Here is a 19,925-nt window from a genome sequence, read left to right as displayed (position 1 = left end):
AAGGGATCTGGAGGGAAACTTTTGATGTGTTATTTTTAGTCAGCGCAAAATTCCGACCGACATTTGTTGTGATATAAAGAATCTCCTCCGCACTCTCCTCCTGCTACCACTACTCCTCCTCCACTCTAAATATATATATTTGTGTTCTGTTTTGGCATTGACTTTGGTTCGGATCAGGGGACCATAATTTTGTGGCTGTGGCTGGGTGCTTTTTTTTTGAGCGCAATGAAATCTGATCGGATGTTGGGACAGAGTTTGTGGCATTTGAATGAGATTTACGAGTATTTTTTATACGATTGCTTTTGACTGTTTTTCAAGTGGAATTATTCGAGTATTGTTTTAGTTTACTTTGAAGTAGATATGGAGGCTGTTGAAAGAGATGTAGAATTATTTGTTTATGTTTAAAATATACAGAGAGAGAGAGAGTGAAAGAGAGAAATCTATATTTCCATATACTTTTAATGCATGTTTCAATGTATATTTCGTTTATTTTATCTAGGCATCTATCCACTCATCACTGTATCTTTCTTTATATGATTCTAGGTGTGCATCTATCTGTATTGAAGTCGTATGATTAAGAGGTAAGTAACAACTTCAATCTTTAACTTCATTTTTAGCTATATTTCCACTATAAACTCCCTATTAGTTTTCTTATTGAAAACCAAAAGGTTTTCCATTTTCTCTGGCCCCAAGGCACCTTCGCTTCCTCTCGTGACTGTCATAAATATGCCTCTCTGAAATCCCTGTACGACGTCTCTTGACGGTCTCTCTTGACTATTTCTTTGATTGATTGATTGCCGGCAAATGTCAGACGTCAGACTGCGTCAGGAGGTGACCCTGCAACGACTCCCTGCAGTAGCTGCAGAAGCTGCAACGCTGCAACTGCAATGCCGTTCAGAGATCAATCGCAGAAACAATTTCAATAATTCACAAAAGGAAATCCCCACAAAAAAAACAAAGGGAATCGAGGGCCTGGCCCCTGGACAAAAGAGTTATGGCTCTGTCTGTGTCTGTGAATGTTGCATGTTGAATGTTGAATGTGTGAGGCGACCCCTGAAGTTGCCCCATGTTGCAGTTGCCCAAAAATGGCAAACAGAACAGCAAACAGGAGGAGAGGGTAACGAGGAAATGACCCCATGTTCCCCCCCTAGCCACAGAGCGCATTCAACCCCACCCCCGCCAGCAGCAGCATTAATCAACGCATCGCTGCACAGCCGACAAATGCAACAACAACAAAACCAATGAGAAATGTTGCAAAAATTGCAACAACAGAAAAAACGTAGCTATCTCTTCCCCTCCTCTATCTGGCTTTCTTTGTGAGCCCCCGCCCCTCTTGCCACCCCTGCAGTGTGCCCCTCGTTTGTCAGTTATGTTGCAAGCTGTGCGCCGCCGTCGCCTGCCTTGCTCTGATCCCATTTAAGGCGCAATGACGCTTCGCTCATGCGCATCACGCACACGACAAGCGACGCCCTCTTTTCCACCTCTTCTGTTACTCTCAGTGCCTCTTGCTCTTCTGGCAGATCCACCTACTCCTCTGGGCAGATCCTCCTCTGCTGATTGGAGTCGTTTTCAGTTCATGCTTGGCTCTGTCTCCTCCACTCCCCTCTCCTACACTCCATTCGCCCCGTCCACTAATTGTCACCAGTTCCAGGCGTTTTGGTGTGCGCTCACTCTATCAAAGCAGATTCGGAGGAGGAGAAAAAGCTTCACAAACCTAAAGCCAAGGCGTCTGCAAATGAATCATCTCTGAAAAGAGTGGTAAGGAGTATGTAGATTGATTGGCGTTAGTTTTACCCAAGAGAACACACAATTTGTAGGCTATGTGGTTTTTAGGATAAAGAAATTATCTTTTTAGCTTACCGAATCTATAAATTTCCTATTCCAGGGTACGTCAAAGGTTCCATCAGCTGATACGTTTTATTTGAGGCCCAACGATGATTATGTGCCCTTTCCTTTTTGATTTTGTCAAGAGGCAACTCTGGCTGGCTTTCTGCCTTGCCTCATTGCCACATTGATGCCACTGTTGCTGGCTGTCAGTGTCAGTTCGTTGCTGTTGCTGCCTCCTGCCTCTCCTCTCTGGTGACATGTTTGGCTATTTTTAAACGTTGCATCTGCAACGATTCCATGCACCCCCCCCCCCCTCACACTGTTCTCCATTGCTTTGCGCTTGAATTGCCAATTTTTGCAATGAACTTGAAAGCATCGGCGTTGCGCTTTGCTTTGCTGCAGCTGCAACCATCGGCATAGGCAGAGGCAGCGCAGACCGGCTGTCAAGCGTGTGGCAGTGTGGGCGGACGTAGAGAGCTAGAGAAGGTTTGCGCTGCCACTGCCACTCTGCCACTTCTTTTTTATTGCTTCTTTGGGTCTTTTGCCTCAGGTGTTGCCCCCTGTCCGGTGTCCACTCTGCAGTCGGCAAATGTAACTGTTTCTGTGTCGTTTCCGGTCATCAACTTGGCCACTTAGGGATCCAACATCCATTTCAACCTCTCCCTCGTTCGTGCAACACTTTTGTTGTTGTTGTTGTTGTTGGCTTTGCTTTCCCATCGAGACCGAACGACGATGACGACGACGACGACTCCCCCAACGAGAGACCCCGAGGCGACAGAGCGCTAATGACATTCAACACTTGAGTCGAACGTAGCTTTTGTATCTTTTTGGATTTGTCGGAAGCGGGGGGTGGTTGGTTGCACGTGTTTGAAGGCACAGAATTAACATTTAAATGCCCTGCGCAACGGTTTTCCCTTCCGCCCAAAGATCTTTTAATGAAAAAATAAAACAAAACAAAATACGAATAAATGGAAGCTGAATGGAAACCAGAGTCCAGAAAGTGGCGGAGAATCTGCCTGACAGCCACCCACGCAGCGGCATTTGGCACAGAAAGAAAAAGGAGAACTTTAATTAAAGAATGAGAGGATCAGGGGAGACCACCAACCAAGAGACAATCCAGAAAGACAGAGAGAGAGAGAGAGAGAGAAACGGAGACAGAGAGATGGAGTAGGCTTAATCCCTTTGAAATCTATCTCGGAAATATGGATGTGGCCCCAATTTCCATCTGTGGCACGACTTGGCTGTTTATTGGCTGGGATTTTCTGCAATCAGCCTTCAGGGATGGGTGTGGGGAGGGGACATGGCGATGCATCACTGCATCCATAAGATACTTTCAAAGTTTTTACTGCGGCAGGCAGGCAGATCAATTTCCTGCCCAGCGACAGCTGTCGCCTCGCCGGGTGTCGCATTCAAAGAATTGATTTTCTCTCTTATGACAAAACGTATCTGCAAGATGCAAAAAGTATCTGTCAAATTGGAAATTGGTTTTTTGACTGGGGGGCTTAGAGGAGCACTTTGATTTGGATGCAAAAAGCAGTGGGATGCAAAAGTATCTGTCAAATGTAAAAAGTATCTATTGAGTGCAAAAAATAACTGTTTAATGAAAATTTATATATTGGCTTCACATTAATCGTTGAGATAAAAAAGTATCTTTTGTCTATAAAGTATCTTTTCGCTGAAAACCGAAAATTTATTTTCTTCAAATCCTTTTAGAAATCAGTGAGATGCACAAAGTATCTGGGGGATCCAAACGTATTTCATGGACACTCGAGTTTCATTGGCAAAAGTTCAATTATTCATGCGGCATTTCACAAGTATCTTTTGGATACTCAAGACACAATGAAAAGTATCTCTTTTCTGTTATTTTCGTTTGACCACAAAGTTCAATGGCACGCGCTGCACAGTTATTTGTTTGGCCTCCTATCTCCTGTCGGTTGCTGCCTCTGGCTCTTCTCTTTATTGGTTTCTCCTTTTTCTTGGCAGCAGCAGCTGTCCGACTCGTATCCGTCAGATACTTTATGTATGTATGTATCTCCGCTGGTCATTTGTCCATCTGTTGGGCTTTTGTCTTGCTTTCGTCTCAGTGCTCGTGCAGCCAACAAAATGCGCCGCATCATCTTCATTAGAGGTTCCAACTGCATCTGGAGGGGCACTCATCGTTTGTTTCTGTATCTCTATGTGTATCTGTATCTGTGAGATAAGACAATTATAGCTAGCTTTCGGATCGTTGATGGGCGTTTAATTGAAAATTTATTTGCGATTGCCCGCCGACAGCGCTCAATTATATCGCTAGAAACTTTTATAGCATATCTTAAAGATGCTTTAACGTCGCTAGTGTATCTCTAAGATACTTTTAACAGCAGCACTACTGCTCTTTAATTTACTTTCCTTTCCTTTCAGTAAAGCATTTGTAAGATACTTTTCCTGGTCTCCTGCATTCAAAAGATACTTTTTACTGGACCTCTGCATCTTCAAGATAATTTTTTCTGCATTATTATGTCCCAAAGATACGTTTTCCTGCCGTTCTGTAACTTGGAGATACTTGAAAAGAAAGAACTATTACATCTGATAGATACTTTTGCTGCACTACTGCATCTTAAAGATACTTTGCCCATTGTTGCTTTGGCCCGCTTTGAGCGGCTTTTAAGCGGATAATTGTGGAAAAATAAAGCAAAAAGAACATGAAGGGCTTCCTTGAAAAAACGCCCACACACAACCCGAAAGATACACACACATATAGTGAGATACAGATACATTTACTACAGCTGCAACTGTAGGCTGAAAATCAATAATTTGGCAGTAAGTCAAAGCTTCCATCTCATGTATCTACGCGTGGAAGTGGGTGTCTGTACCTTGAGATACATTCTTGGTTAATCAAATCATGCCACAAAGCCACATCCCTCGCCGCCACCATCCTCATGCCCTGCCCTGTATTGTGCCTCAATTATGACGCATTAAAGTCGTCCGTCTTTTCCTTTGAGTTGCAATTTATGCAGCATTCACCCAATTGTAGGAAGTCGGATATTAATAGAGGAGGGAGGTCTGTGCTGTGCCCCACCCCCAAAACAGGGAAACAAGGGGCCCACACGACGCGGCATGAACTGTGGGCTCTGCTCTTTATGGAGGGGCAGCTGCTGCCGCTGCTGCTGCTGGCTGGTGGCTTATGTGGCAGCCTCTTTCTCTGTGCTGGAAGCCCATTTCAATGTCAGAATCGCAGTGGATGCACAGTGGATCATCGCTTGGGGGGATATTTGCATTACAATTTGAATGCCAATTCTGTGACTCTGTGGCGCTGCGACTTCAGTCTCCAATCATTGAATCATTGGAGGGAGAGTGCAACACTTTTGAGAAAAGTGCAACGACTTGAACTTTAGCTCTGAAAGCAGCCCCCATTCATTTTCCTTTCTCCCCAATCTTTTGCCGCAATTGAGTTCGCACTTTGAATGCCACAAAATGCAGCAAGAAGTATCTGGTAGCTGTAGCTGTGCAAGCATTCAAAGAGATATCTCCCCTGCCCCCTGTTTCGTTCTATTGTCTGGGATGATTATTTCCACTCACTTGACTCACAGATGCAGCAGCAAGCAGGCAGCAACCAGCAGCACCCTCTGGTATCTTTTTGTGCATCTTTTCAGATTCATTTTCATTCTTCAATGATCTTTTATGCACTTTTGTTGGTCTTGTGGGTCTTTGTGGGTCTTGTATCTGTGAGATTGTCACAGCAACTTCTGGGCCTTCAATGAGATGTGTTTTGATTGGCAGCGACAACATTTGACCCTTGGAGAGTTTTGTAATCCTCGGTTTGGGCGAAAAACTGAAAGATCTCTCTAAAGAAATCAATCCCACGACTTTCTTGGAGTCTCCTTAACTGAAGTTTTACATCTTCCTTCCAGTAAGGAGTGCTGCACACAATGTTGTCCCCCCAAAAGAAACCTCTTTGGCAATCCCTCCACTCCTTCACACACTCATCAGAACACGAGACAGACAGACGGACCAGGAGTCTCCTTTAAGGTGTTTAACCTCCAGATCCGACAGAACACTTAAAAGCGTTTCATGTCAGGCGTGTGGGTGTTCCATTAAGGGGCGCCACAAACCCACCTACAGCACTTGCTGTTCTGTTGTTTGCAACATGTACGTACCGCATCCTCATGCCCACAGACCACAGAGCTCAGACCTTGCCCTGCCTCGCCCTTCCTAATTTTTCTTCTGTCGTTTGAGTAAATAAAACAGTAACTTTTGTGGTTGCAACCACAGAAAGTGGTGTTGCACGAACTGTGGGTAGTTTTACGCCCAAAACAAAAAAAGGTCTGCTCTTTATGTCCAAAACAAAATTCGCAATGGAACAAAAAGGAAGCTTAACTTTCATGTTCCACCATTTGTAGTCGACTTTGAGGCGTTTGTGGGGGGACAAATCGAAATGGGGATTGGGAGTGGAAGTAGCGCTTTCCCTCCGCCACCCCACAAGGAAAAGCCATATAATTGAGCTCAAACATTAAGCGGCTTTTTCGGGGGTTTACTTCGAGTGGCAGCACATATTGAAACTGAATCATTGCTTGATTGAATTACACATCACATGTCGTGGTGCGTGGTCTCCCTCCCGCTCCAGAAAGAACTTCTTAAAGGTTTCGTTTTTGGTTTCCATTTCGCTTCCTGTTACTGGGCCCACGCCAAATGATGATCCAAATTTAAATTAAAACAAGAAACAGAGGAAGAACTTGTTAATTACATATACATATGCCACAACCCACACATGATATCAGAAAAGACACCGAAAAAAAACGAACATGTGTTCGGCTCACATTTTGTGGGTTTCATCAATGATGATTCGAACGAGATCCGATCCTCCGATCCTCTGTGATCCTACGTGACAGGCAAACATCAAGGCAGCTACTACGTAACTCTATCGCTCTTTTATTTCGTGCATTTCCTTCATTTTCGGTAGCAGATGTCGCCTCTAACATAATATCTAATGAAATGGTTCAGTAGCTGCCAACGTTTTGGGTAGGGAACCCACATATTTAGGAGGCGTGAAAGTTGTTGACATGTGGGTACACGTTGGAAGGGGAAGGAAGAGAGGAAGGGAAGAAGTGGAAGAGGAACTATTAATCGATTCCCAGCACGTGTCGTCATGGGGTTTATTGCTCTAATCATTTTATGATACTACTAGTGCTTGGTTGATCCCTATGAATATTTCTAAAGATGTGTGTTCTAGCATTCGATATATAGCTTATTCTTTTCCGATCTTTAGTTTGGGAGTTATAACAGTTTAAAGATGGTATTTTTCGTATATTCTGGGAACTCTTTATAGAACATCTGTAGTAAATCCCATTTGTTACGCATCACAATTTATATTCTCTCTAAGTTGACGTGAAAAATCATCATAGTCTTGTTTCCAAAACGTTGTTTTTCTCAGGGGTAGTGAACCCTAACACCCCACCTACCCCCCTACCACTGAAAAAGGGTTGCGTTTGTAAGTAATGACGCATCAGCGCCTGGAATTTCGACGATCTGACAGATGTTTCCACAAAAGAAACCGAAAATACTGCGCTTCAAATCCTTCAGCACTTGCCATTTTAGAGGTCCTGCCGCTAACACCCCGATAGCCATACCCTGTACCTATAGCCGGTTTTCTCTTACCCCCGCCGCTACCGTCTCTCTCATTCTGTCTCGTTGTTCCTTTTTGAAACACACACAAAACAAAACAAAAACAAAAACAAACGTATTTTGCATGTACTGTACTGTACTGTACCTCTCTCTCGCATGCACAATGCACAATCAGAAGGGAGAGAAAAGAGAGAGAGAGAGAGAGCCTGCCGGCTTGCATGCATCCAAGAGAGACAATCAGATAGAGCGAGAGAGAGATAATTCTTGCTCTCTCTGTGGTGTTGCAGAAAATGTTGCTAGCTCAGCGCAAAAATGAGTCGTTTGTCTCTCTTTCAACTGGTCATGGCAAGGTATGGCCAAAGTATTAAAACGGCCAAACCTTCTTTTAAGGGCCTCGTTCATTGCTTACCCTAGCCCCGAAGGATTAAATATATCATGAATGTCATGGTGTATTATGTGGTGAGGTGGGTTTTATCCTTGGAAGCTCTGTATTTTGTGACGTTTCCTCTTAGCCAAACACACCTTTACTTTTCTGAGCATTTGAAATTTCCCTTGAAGCTTCCTTCCTTAAACGGAGGATATGATGAAATGTTTGTCATCCTTGCAATGATCGATTTAAAAAACCATTTTTGATTTATGAGCTGATGCTGATGTTACTAAATTTTAAACCCATCTCATTTCATTTTGCAGTTTATGTTGTTCTTGCCGATTCCAAAAGGTGTCGAGATATATATATATATATATATATAGAGGAACCTAATCTAGTCCAAAAACATGCCCATACGAGTAAATTAATTGTTACTGAGGTATTTAAGCAGCTTGGAAAACATAAATTTAACTTATTGACATGTAGCAAATGTACAGCCATATTCTGACCTTCTTTGTTTAAACGCTTCTTTTAAAAGTAATCCAATAAATGGGAGTCCCTAAAATAAGCCAGAATGTAGAAAATTGATTTATCTGTCTGATAAAATTATGTTTTCAGTTGTTTAAGTCGTAGCTAGCTAGTACTATTAAATCGAATATCAAAATTGATGAATATGATTTTCCTCGGTATATTTGCGGTATATTTTGTAACAGAGAGGTATACTGTTGAGTGTCAGAGAGTATATTCTCTCACTTTACCGTTTGAATCGCGACCGCTCGCACGCGTTTTCCTCTGCCTCTGTCGCTTCGTTTCTTTGCTCCTTTTGAAAAGGGAGGGAAAGAGACAATCGCGATAAAAACAAAAATCAGTAACAGACAAATCAAGTCAAACGAAAAACACACAAAATCAAAAGCAGAAATCAAATTTTTTCCATTCCTATTGTCTGCCGTTCGTCCAAATAAAAAGTGCATTTAACGCCAAGTGCCAAGTGAAAATCAAACAAACGAAATTCAAGTGCAAAATAAAGAGATAACAACCAAAATAAATATACAACAAATCTGTGTACAGTGTACACACCTAAAGCGTCCTGCAGGAAGGACTTCGTCAAAGTTTTACTCGGATCGACTACTTTCGGATTATTCCTCAACAACAGCCGAAGGACCGGCAATAACCACTTCAAGAACAAGAACCATTTGCGGGATTTGAAAAACAAGTAAGAAACAAACAATTGCGGTAAAAATTTAAGGAGAGACGGGACAAGAGAATACAAAAGTAGGGGAAGACAAAAAAGGAATGGGAAAGTAGGGGAACTATTGGTTGCAGAAAAATGCGTGGAATATGCTGGACTTAAGAAAAAGACCCCTTCCAACATATGGGAACTTTTTAAGAAACATTTTTTTTTAAGGAAATTTTTTAAGATTATATTTTTGTGAAGAGGGGGAAGAAATTATTTATGCGAGAATTTTTAGAAAATTTTATTTGGGAAATTGATTAGTGTAAGCTTTTGATTAAAGGTTTCATAAATGATTTATTGAAATTCAAACCTATGCGAGCAACAGTGAATATTCGGTTCAAAGTCCCAAAAATGTAAACCAAAATGTAAAGCTTCTAACAATGTACTTCAATAATCCTTTAGTCATCAAATCTCACATCCTAATCCCCCATAATCCCCTAATTGCCTCTCGAAAACATTCACCCAAATAATTCCAAGCAATCATTATTTCTCTTGCTACAAGATTTCTTACTCTGCTTCGATTCTGAGCTCTTAATAAGATTAATGGCGCCTCTCCATGATTCTATGGAATATAATTCCTCCCAGAACACACACACCCATCATCATCATCGTCATCGTCATGGTGGCTCTTGGGGTCTAATGGCTCGTGTCAAATGATTTTACAGAAGATTCAACTCCATCTGCAACTCCATTACCATCCTTTTCTGCGAAGCAAAAACATTAACATTTGACATAAATCTTAGGCGTGACAAATCCTTTTGAACATTTTCATAAACATTAATGGGTCTGCTAATCCTCAAAGATACATTTTTCAATCCATCAACATTGTGGAGGGAGGCCAAAAATAGAGCGACTTGGGAGATTAAATCCCCAAAAAGAGCGATGATTCCATAAACAAATGAAAAGAAATTAGGGATAAAGAAACTATAATTCAATAATTAATGAATAGGTGATGGCAATTAACGAGAGGAAAAGATCACAAATGATCCCTCAATAGAAAGTTGGCTTCCGCAGCTGCTTGTTTAAAAAAAAAGGGGATCTGCTGTAAGAAAACGACTTCCGGGGAATCGTTCAAGTATAAACCCAAGAAAACATCAACAAACCCAAATAAAAGCCAAGGAAAATTCAAAAAGAAGAGCCAGCTGTTGGAGGGAGAGAAATGAAGAAAAGTGAAGATTTCCAAGCTGACGCAACATTTGCATTCGAAAAGAGATTTATTGAGGGAACAACTCCCCCCACAACTCCCAACTTCCTTCATTGTTTTGCCAAGTTTTCAAAAGACAAAAGCCGACAGGCAATGGGGCATGGGGCATGATGATGATGAGTGTGCCACAGTTTCTCATTTTCTTTGGCTTTAAAATTCAATTGGAAACAGTTTCTTATGTAATGGGCGGAGATTTTCAGGCGTTGGGGCGTGTGTGTTGACGGCTTTCACTCGAAAAGTAAACAACAATTAAGGGAAAAAGATAGCAAAGGAGATGGAGATGGAGAAAATTGAAGACAATCCAAACAACATTTTCAACACTTTTTCCCTCCAGCCGCCTTTTCTAAAACAAACAACAACAATGGGAGTTCATGGTCAACCGTTTGAGAATTTCCTCAACTTTACACTGTAAATCCATCAGCAATCTTGAGTGTAAGAGAGAATATCCTGCTGACAATTGACTAATGAGAGGATTACATAAGGAAACCTAGGGGTAGAATGGCTGAAGGGGTGGGAGGTAGAATAGGAGAAGGAGCGTCATAAATAATTTGTTGACAATTTCAATTGCCTTCCATAAGAATTTCAGTCATTTTTATCTTGAAAGAAATCTTTGCTTATCTATCTCCCTCCTTCTTGTGACAGGGGAACTGCGCAATAAAATTGGAATGACAGAAAAGAAAGGACAAAAAAACATAGAATGCTATAGTCGACTAGAGGTTACCCTTTGCTACGGTTATTTTCGAATGGAATGATATTAGGTAGATCAGAGGACAAGATTCTAGCAAGTCCGAAGTGCAATGACTTGAATATTTTGTGTGCTATGGGGGGAAATTTGTATAGGGTTGCCTGTAACATAAAATCTACGAAGAAAGAGCATACCCTATGCTCCCTACGATAACGGAGGTATCAAAAAACTGAGATGAACGCAATCCAAGGTTATTCTCTCTCCCTATGCACACTGTTCCTCTGTTGCTGTTGTTGTTGCTGTTGCCCTGTACTCTCGAGTGTACTAACAAATTCATAAAAATTCCCTTTTTAAAAGTGATGTTCTCCTTCTCCCCTCCCCTGCTCTTCTTCTTCGCTATTCTTGTTTGTTCTTCCCCTCTCTCAGAAACCAACACCACAAGAGAGCACTGGCGCCTTCCGCAGGGGAGAGATCCTTTGAGGTTTATTGTGTGTGTGTGTGTGGAACACACTGGTGGTTTACTCGTTAACCAATTTCCGCTCTCTACCTGCTCTGCTCCACCCTTCCTCTGTGGGCTCTCTAGAGATTATCATCTATCAAAAAGGAAGAAAAAGAGAGAGGAGAGCACGTGCACAGCAAACCATTTGGGGTTTTGCGGTTTTTGGTTTCTGTGTTTCTCATCATACATAGCTTATGCTCGAATGAACTTCACACCCCTTCCCCCACAAGTACACGTGTCCGGGGTCTTCATTAATCATCCCACTTTTGATTGGAATTGCCTCTTCCCCACCTCTATAAATTGCCATGAAATTAACAAACTTGAAAAAAATAAGCATAATAAATTGTTAGATCAAAATATTATAAAGCTAATTTCAAGAGTTGGACCTAAGGGCATCGTTTTCAGAGCTCCAGAGTTCCAAGGTATATTCATGCAGGTGAGGCATTACAGTTCGCAGGAGAGTTTTCTGGCTAAGCCTCACCTTGCAAAAAGTGTACTCGGCAAAAGTCCATTAGCATAGCATCTCCATCTCTCCCACTCTTTTGGATGGCGTCTGGCTGACAAATTGACTTCGTTAGGGAGAGGATTTCCTACCGCCACACTGCTGGAGGGATATTTGAGGAGCAAATTGAAAAATTATGTTGTAGCCCGAGGGTATTGAATCTAAAGCGTAAAGCGTTGATTGCAGAAGTAGCAGCAGCAGCACTTGGGGGCGGAATGGTGGGGGTGTCGCGTAGGAGCAGGAGCCACCTGAGTAGGAGCCTGGAAATTGCATTTCAGTTGATTGCTATTATTGTTGTTGCGGTGACGGTGGCGGTGGCGGTGGCCGTGGCGGTAGCAGTACCGGCTGTCTAGACAAATTTCCTCGTTTGTCTGTAATTATAAATGAGTGTTGTGTTTGTTGGTTTGTTCGTTCGTTCGTTATCATTGAATCTTAATGTCGGGCCTCTGACGCGACGAGTGTCCTGCAGTTGTACCAATATCCTGTTTAATTGAGCATAAAAAGCACCCGCACACGCACATGTGCATAATAATAATAGTGTAAAAGTGAGTGTTTTTTATTGTCCCTCTGCCTGCACTCACCTATCAATCAGTACAGCCATCTCCCTCACTCTCTGCCTGCGACACCTTAATGCTGGCTCACACGCACAGACGAAGGGCGGCAAACGCCAGCTGGTGGTTTGGTCGCAAGTCAAAATAAGCAGAGAAAGGAAAGAGAGCGCGTGTGGGAGTGTAAGTGGGAGCGAGTCATATGAGTGGGATGAGGGCTCATCTGAGTGGGAGTGTGAGAAGGATAGGTGAGGGCGATGGGGGAAAAATAGAAGGAGGATTGATCGAATAGAAAGAGTAAAGTGGCAGCAGGAGCGAAAACAAGAACAGTAACAAACAATAATAACAGGACGCAGGTCTGTTAGCCCCTCTCTACCCTTCGTCTGTTATTCCTCCTTCCATTCTCATTTCCTACCTCCCCTCACCTTTTCGTTTCATGCTTCGCTGCCATTTGTTGTGGGTGAGTGGGAGAGTGAGGGATAGACACACACTCACACACACAGGTTGCGTCTTGAATGACAGTTAGCACTGAAAACTTGTGTAGCAGTTGTCGCTTTCTCACTCACAGTAGGGGGGCTTATCGCCTGGAACACACCCCCCTCTCCCGCTCTTCATGAAACAATAGAATAAATGGCCAAAAGCAATTGCATTTTTATGCATTTCAAAGTGGTTCCTGACATGTCCGCAAGATATGGCAGAGATATTCTACGAGAATTTATGTATTTGTTGCGCCTAAGCTACGGGGATCTACATGGGTTTACCCGTGGCTTTGGGGGGTGGTAACAAGAGGGGATTACCGTTCGTCATGCTCTTCGGCTTAGCAACAGTGGGACAAAAAGCTATCAAAGTGCTACAAATAAGAGATCAGAAATATTTCAGCATGGAATATTAAAATATATAAGAGAATTGTTTCATTTACCTTAATATTGTAATATGTATTTTATGTTCCATTTTTCCACCACATTTGCCCACTGTAAATGCTCTTTAAGCGTATCCCTGGGCATTTTGTGGTCAATTTTTTATGTTTTTACGGTAATTTCCCACACACAAAAAAAGGAAATTAAATTTTGGAAAGCTGTGGGAAGGAGTGAGAGAGAGAGAGTGGGAAAAAGAGGGTGGAGTAGAGTTTAGGACATGGAGAAGGAAGTCAAAAAGAGGGGAAGGAAATTGCATGTCAAACGCAAGTTTCGAATTTGATTTAATTTACGAGCCAAGACAAATTACAGCCACAGCCACCAGACAGCCAACTTTGCGTCGCCTGTCGGTCACATATGCCACATAGAAAAAGAGAGCGAGAGAGGGTGAGGGAGGGGCTATGGGGGAGTGCGTGTCAACAGGGAACGCTTTTCTTTTGTACCGCTTTTACCCGCTTTTCATTGTCTTTTTGGGCGCGTTCATTTGTTGTTTTGTTTGTTTGACCCCCGCCGATGGACACCAAAAACGATCTCATTCTCAGCTAATTAACAAAAATGTGGCTAGACGTTAAACATATTGCACTTTAAGCTCTTGTTCTATAGAAAAAGACAGAGAAAGATCTATTTAGTTTATTAATACATTCTTTTTGCAATTGCCAAAGTGAGAAAGAGGCTGGGGTATGGAAAGGACAGTGCCTTTCAAAAGTATAAGATATGGTAGTATCAAATACAGTGACATATTTCCTGAAGGATCTTTTGGAAAGTTAAATTTTAGGGAAAATACCAAACCTCTCCCTCTCTCCCTTAAAGATCCAAGGAAGAACTTATAGGAGGCTTGCTTTTATGGAAAAATGGAGAACTAAGAAACCTGTTCCATTCCATTGATAGCATTCGGGAATGCCGTTCTTTTTGCTGCTAAAATTTGCCCATAAGCGAAAGGATGCTAATTTGTAATGACACGAACGAAGAGGATTTATGATAAGGAAAAAGTATTTATTTTGGTATTTCTGGTGTGCTGAAACGCACTGTTCTAGTGGCATGCAGAAGACACTCGTTGATGTTTGAAGCTACTCCATTTTCCAGCGAGAACTGTAATTACTTTGACCTGCATTTCTGTTTAGCAGCAGAAGGAGAAGGAGACGCAGAAGCAGAAGCGAAGGAAGAGGGGCTTATAGACATAGAACATAGACTTGTGGCCCCCATGACTTGTGTCTGCACTTCGGGCCAGAGAATTAGAGAATCGGAGAACCAGACAACACTTATCTGCTCCCCTTTCCATCCTTCCATTGTCGTTAATGCTTTGAAATCCGATTCAATTGGATTTCTGTGTGTTCTCTCGCACTCGAGCAGGGTAGAGTGCGACACACACACACACACACATGTGACACTCTTTTCACTTTCGATACGCAACAACCATTCTCGATGCTCGATTCTTGCGCGTGGGTTTGGTTTCGATTTTCCTTCCACTTTAAACACACACTTTTCTTCAGAGAGAGAGAGAGAGAGAGGAAAAGCGGGAAAAAGCAAAGAATACATAGAGAATATGGTGATAATAGTCCAACAGATTATTACACGCAATGCGTTTTGAACTTAAAGTTCAAATTTTAATGGAATTTCGGTTGATTTACATGACAGCAGAGCCAGGCAAAGGTCGAGACCTGGCATCGTTTTTCCCTCCATTTTCCATATCTTTTGTGTTGCTTTCATGCGTGTGGAAAACGGGGAAATAATGAGTGTAGTACTGAGTGGGGGCTGTAAAAAGTCTGGGCTGGAGATGCCCCAAGAATGAGTGCGTGGAGATTATAGTTTAGTGTGTCATTGGGGGAGGGCGAATGAGATTCTAGGAAATTAAATGAAATCCATTGATAGGCTCATACTCTTCATTGATAAGCTTTTAATGATGGTTTTGATTGAAGGAAATGTGTGAGTATTGATTGTAGCCCAACATTGATCAATGGCTTAAGTGGGTTGCTACCTTTTGAAGGATACACTTTCCCAATGAGATTGCAAAGAAGATTTAAAGTCGAAATATAAGTGATTCCTTGGACAAAATTAAAAAATCAGGAAACAATCATTAATGTCTCTTTACATGGACTCCATTTTGTCTGCTTGAGTTGCCATTTCCTTTGCACTTTTTCTGGTTTTTCTGCCTAATGATCCCCGAGCCTATGTCTCTAGACTAATGCAATTATAACGATCAAATCATTAAAAAAAAGAAACGTTAACCAAAAGTCACAATTTCAACGTTTTCGGTCTCTTTTTATCATAAGTAATTCCCATGACTTTTGGCCATTTCTGAGCTGCAGACGTGATTTTGCTACCGAAGAACATCCGCTAATCCTTAGAGCCCGCTGCGAAAAGCAGCGGCGGCGTTACCTTTACCTAATGACCAAAATGTCCTTGGTCCGATGCGACGTTGATTTTATAGGTTTTCGCTAATTAAAGGACGTTTTCGTAGAACGTGATACGTGCAACGTGTGAAAGGGCAGCATTCGATGAGGCGCACGTACCAAAAGCAGAAAGAAAAATAAAAGAAAGAAAAGGATCTAGGATATGGGACAGGGATCAGGCATCAGAAACCAAAATGATCGCCTTGCGCAGCTGTCGCCTCAATAAATTTGCGGTCTTCCCGCCCCAAAAAAAAAAACTCAGGGAAACCGGAATGTTGCAATGGAAATTTGAGCGATTTTCCAGGATTCTACCTGAGTAGAAACGAGCAGAAGGTACGCTTTTCAGGTAGAGAAAATTATTGAAAAATGGAAATGGAAAGGATCACTGGAATCCGGGGAGGGTATAAAGAACGCTGGCAGCCGGCAGCGGCAGCTAGAAGCATTTCAGCCAGCGATCGTGATAGATCTTAGATCGTAGATTCCTAAAATAAAACAAAACCGAAATATACTCGAAGAGAGACGTAGAAACTACAAAGATCAGCAGCAGTAAAACCAAAGTTTAACCTAGTTAGTGGCAGCAACTAAGTCACAGGTTTGTCCTGCCACCAAGGATTGCTCTTCGCTGGCAAAAAGAACTTGCACTAAAGATTCCCTCGCCTTTCTTTGTTGCAGAATTCTCGCAGAGTTCTCTAAAACGAATCTTGAGAGCCAAAGAATCAGTGCGAACAAACAATAATGGGAGAACTCGAGGAGAAGGAAACGCCGCCAACTGAGACAACGGCCGCACAGCAGGAGACGCTGGAGGAGCCCAAGGAGACGGACAAGATGTTGGACACCAAGAAGACCGAAAAGACGCCCAGTCCCCAGTCATCGAAGCCGGCCACCCCCAATGCAGGCAAGAAGTCGCCTGTGGGTGAAAAAACGAATGAAGAGAAGGGACACGAAATCATTGACATCCCCGAGGAGAAGGAGAAGCCACAGCCAGTGGAGGGCAGCGGTGCAGCAGCAGAGGAGAAGAAAATCAGCAAGGAAGAGCGCGAGGTGAAGCCCAAGAAGATACCCATCGGTGGCCTCAAGCTGCCAGGTTTCTTTATGAAGAACAAACCCAAAGCAGAGGGCGACGGTGCCGAAGGAGAGTTGCTCGAGAAGGATGCAGAAGACAAGGACAAAGAGGCGGCTGCGCTGAATGGAGATGCCGCTGCAGCAGCAGCAGCAGCTGAGCCCAAGCCGCGTCCTGGCTTGGGGCAGCGTCTGCGCAGCTTCTTTGTGCGAAAACCGGGAGCCGAAAAGGAGAAGAAGGCGCTCGTAAATGGAGATGCGGATGCCAAGTCGGGTATGTCATGTTTATCCAGTTTTTTTTCCCCCAGAAATGACATTGAATTTCCATTCTACAGAAGCCACTGCCGAGGCTGCCGCAGCGGAGGAGGCTGCCGTGGATCCGCCACCAAAGCGAGGACTCCTGAATGCCATCAAACTTCCGATTGCGAATATGATCCCCAAGCAGCGAAAGAACGGCGACGATGTGGAGATGGGCTTGGGCGGCAAAGCAGGCCTCGCCTCGATGGAGACTCTAGATGATTCACTCAAGGATCAGGACACGGTGGACCGTGCACCCGTGAAGAATGCCAATGGCACGGATGACATCAAAAGCGAACTGAAGGACGAGAAACTGGCCGCAGAACAGAAGCTGGCAGCCGAAGAGGACGAACGCGATCGTCCTGTATCGCTGTTGCGGCGCCTTCGTGGCTACAAATGCAGCGTGGATGATGCTCTGATTGTCTTCGGGATCCTGCTGTTTATGCTGCTCCTTGCGGTGATTGGCTATGTGCTGACACACGAGACTTTGACCTCTCCCCCACTGCGCGAAGGTCGCTATATTCTTGCGGTCACAGGTTGCGGACCCGTGGAGGGTGTCAAAGAGGACGGAGCCTTTGCCTTCCGTGGCATTCCCTATGCCAAGGCCCCCGTCGATGAGCTGCGCTGGCGTTCCGCACAGCTGATAGACAGCATCGATGGCTGCTGGAACGATACGCTGCAGACGCACAACAGCAGCGTCGTGTGCACTCAAAGATTGGGCAACGGCACCACTGTGGGTGATGAGGATTGCCTCTACCTGGATGTGGTTACGCCCCATGTGCGCTATACGAATCCTCTGCCCGTGGTGGTGCTCATTGGAGCCGAGTCCCTGGCGGGGCCATCGCCTGGCATACTGCGTCCCTCGGCCCGTTACTCGCGCTCCCACGATGTGATCTTTGTGCGCCCGAATTTCCGTTTGGGCATCTTTGGATTCCTCGCTTTGGACTCGCTTACGAAGGAAGCGCATCCTAGGACCTCCGGCAACTACGCGCTCACGGATATCATTGCGGTCCTGAAGTGGATTCAATTGAATATCGTTAATTTTGGTGGAGATCCCAAGTCGGTGACTCTTTTGGGACATCGTGCGGGCGCCACTCTGGTCTCTGCGCTGGTGAGCTCCCCCAAGCTCAAGGACCTGTACACACGCGCCTGGTCCTCCTCCGGATCGGCCATATTCCCCGGAAAGCCCCTAGCAGAGGCGGAGAAGCTCAATCAGCAGCTGATGGTCACCTTGGATTGCATCGATGTGGAGTGCCTGCGCGATGCCTCCAGCGAGAAACTGTGGGCCGCCACACCTGACACTTGGCTGCACTTCCCCCAGGATCTGCCACAGCCGCAGGAGATCAACAGCGGCAGCCGTCATGAGTGGTTGGTCCTGGATGGGGATGTGCTCTTCCAGCATCCCTCAGAGTCGTGGAAGCGTGACCAGGCCACCGAGCAGCCGCTGCTGGTTGTGGGAGCCACCGCCCATGAGGCGCACACCGAGAAGCTGCGCGAGCTGCACGCCAACTGGACGAAGGAGGAGGTACGCCAGTACTTGAACAACTCACAAATTGGAGCCCTCGGCCTCACCGATGAGGTGATTGAACGCTACAATGCCACGAACTATGCCGCTCTGGTGTCCATCATCACGGACATACGGACCGTTTGCCCGCTGCTGACGAATGCCCGGCTCCAGCCGAGTGTACCCTTCTATGTGGTTACCCAGGGCGAGGGTGTGGATCAGCTGGCGACAGTGGATGCCGATGTGCAGGCCATACTGGGACGCTATGAGCCACACACCGTGGAGCAGCGTCGCTATGTGTCGGCCATGCAGCAGCTCTTCTACTACTATGTGTCCCATGGCACGGTGCAGTCGTTTGAGCCACGCCGAAGGGTGATCAATGTGGGGCAGGATGCACAGCCGCAGGAGGATTACGAGCATTGCAATTACTGGATTAGCAAGGATATAGTGCCGCGCTATGCGCGCATTGATTGAGGAGGAGGCGACGACTAAGAGAAAAACCAAAAGCAGAACTCCCCACCCCCATCCCCATCCAAAAGCCTTTCTCCCAACCCTTTTTCTTTGACTCTTGTAAATGGATGATGTCTGCATTTTGTCTAGGGGATTCGTTTTGAGATGAATCCCTGATGAATGCCCGACACCTTCTGCTCCTTTCTGGCTCCTCCTGTTAGCTGTAGGAGCTAATCGTTTTGCATTTAGTTTAGCCTCTAAGTGACTCTAGTGTTTATATAAAAGATACATTTCTCTTTTCTCTCTCTCTCCCTCTCGCCATCTGTCGCTCTCTGTCGCTACTGTATATTTAGTTGTCTTACAATTTAAGTTACGAAGTTCTTTAAGTATCTTATGTATCTCTAACCATATAATACTATATCATAAACGACGATTAAACGTATTCTCTAATCTAACATACACACACACACACACACACACACACGACTCGACACGACACGAACCACACACAAAAAAAAATATATTAAAATTATACTTGAAAAGTATAGTCTACACGTCTTTCAACTCAAGAACTAACTCTAGTACCGTATCTAGAAATAAAACAAAACATAATATACATAATACTCTTCGAAATATACAATACACGATACGATATTTATGCCAGAGAGAACCGACAAGCAACAGCAGCAACAGCAGCAAACAAACAAACAAACAAAAAATGACCAACGATGAACAACTTTTTTTGATACCAACTTTATAGGAAAACCAAACACCAAACCACTCCATTCAGTGAGCACTCTAGGGAGCGGTTCTGGTTTCCAACTCATTTAGATTTAGTTTTCGA

At 44.1% G+C, this 19,925-nt stretch overlaps 1 protein-coding gene and 1 long non-coding RNA gene across 3 annotated transcripts; one reads left to right on the top strand and one right to left on the bottom strand.

Moving 5' to 3' along the window:
* The first annotated feature begins 562 nt into the window (after window positions 1–562).
* On the top strand, window positions 563–19,562 carry LOC111069537 (neurotactin). 2 transcript variants are annotated; one of them, XM_022359641.2, is made up of 3 exons: window positions 563–581; window positions 16,444–17,104; window positions 17,166–19,562. In XM_022359641.2, exons 2-3 carry the CDS (start codon window positions 16,507–16,509, stop codon window positions 19,103–19,105), a joined length of 2,538 nt encoding a protein of 845 aa, XP_022215333.2. In that variant the 5' UTR covers window positions 563–581; window positions 16,444–16,506; the 3' UTR covers window positions 19,106–19,562. The 2 variants fall into 2 exon arrangements, with proteins under 2 accessions (XP_022215333.2, XP_022215332.2); XM_022359640.2 differs by lacking the exon at window positions 563–581 and adding an exon at window positions 8,520–9,008.
* On the bottom strand, window positions 6,304–6,792 carry LOC111069544. The gene is made up of 2 exons (XR_002607288.2): window positions 6,624–6,792; window positions 6,304–6,480 (listed from the first exon to the last, which is right to left on the bottom strand). It is a non-coding gene; the product is annotated as an uncharacterized LOC111069544 (long non-coding RNA).
* Window positions 19,563–19,925: the final 363 nt, after the last annotated feature.

Source organism: Drosophila obscura, unplaced genomic scaffold (assembly GCF_018151105.1).
Source record: "Drosophila obscura isolate BZ-5 IFL unplaced genomic scaffold, ASM1815110v1 contig_1, whole genome shotgun sequence".
NCBI classification, from domain to species: Eukaryota; Metazoa; Arthropoda; class Insecta; order Diptera; family Drosophilidae; genus Drosophila; species Drosophila obscura.
This window is presented reverse-complemented; position numbering and strand designations above follow the sequence as displayed.

What these genes read in the sequence shown, in the direction of transcription:
- LOC111069537 (XM_022359641.2), top strand. Translation starts at nt 16,507, where the DNA reads ATGGGAGAACTCGAGGAGAAGGAAACGCCGCCAACTGAGACAACGGCC. An exon ending in AGATGCGGATGCCAAGTCGG is followed by an intron (nt 17,105 to 17,165) that starts GTATGTCATGTT and finishes TCCATTCTACAG; the next exon opens with AAGCCACTGCCGAGGCTGCC.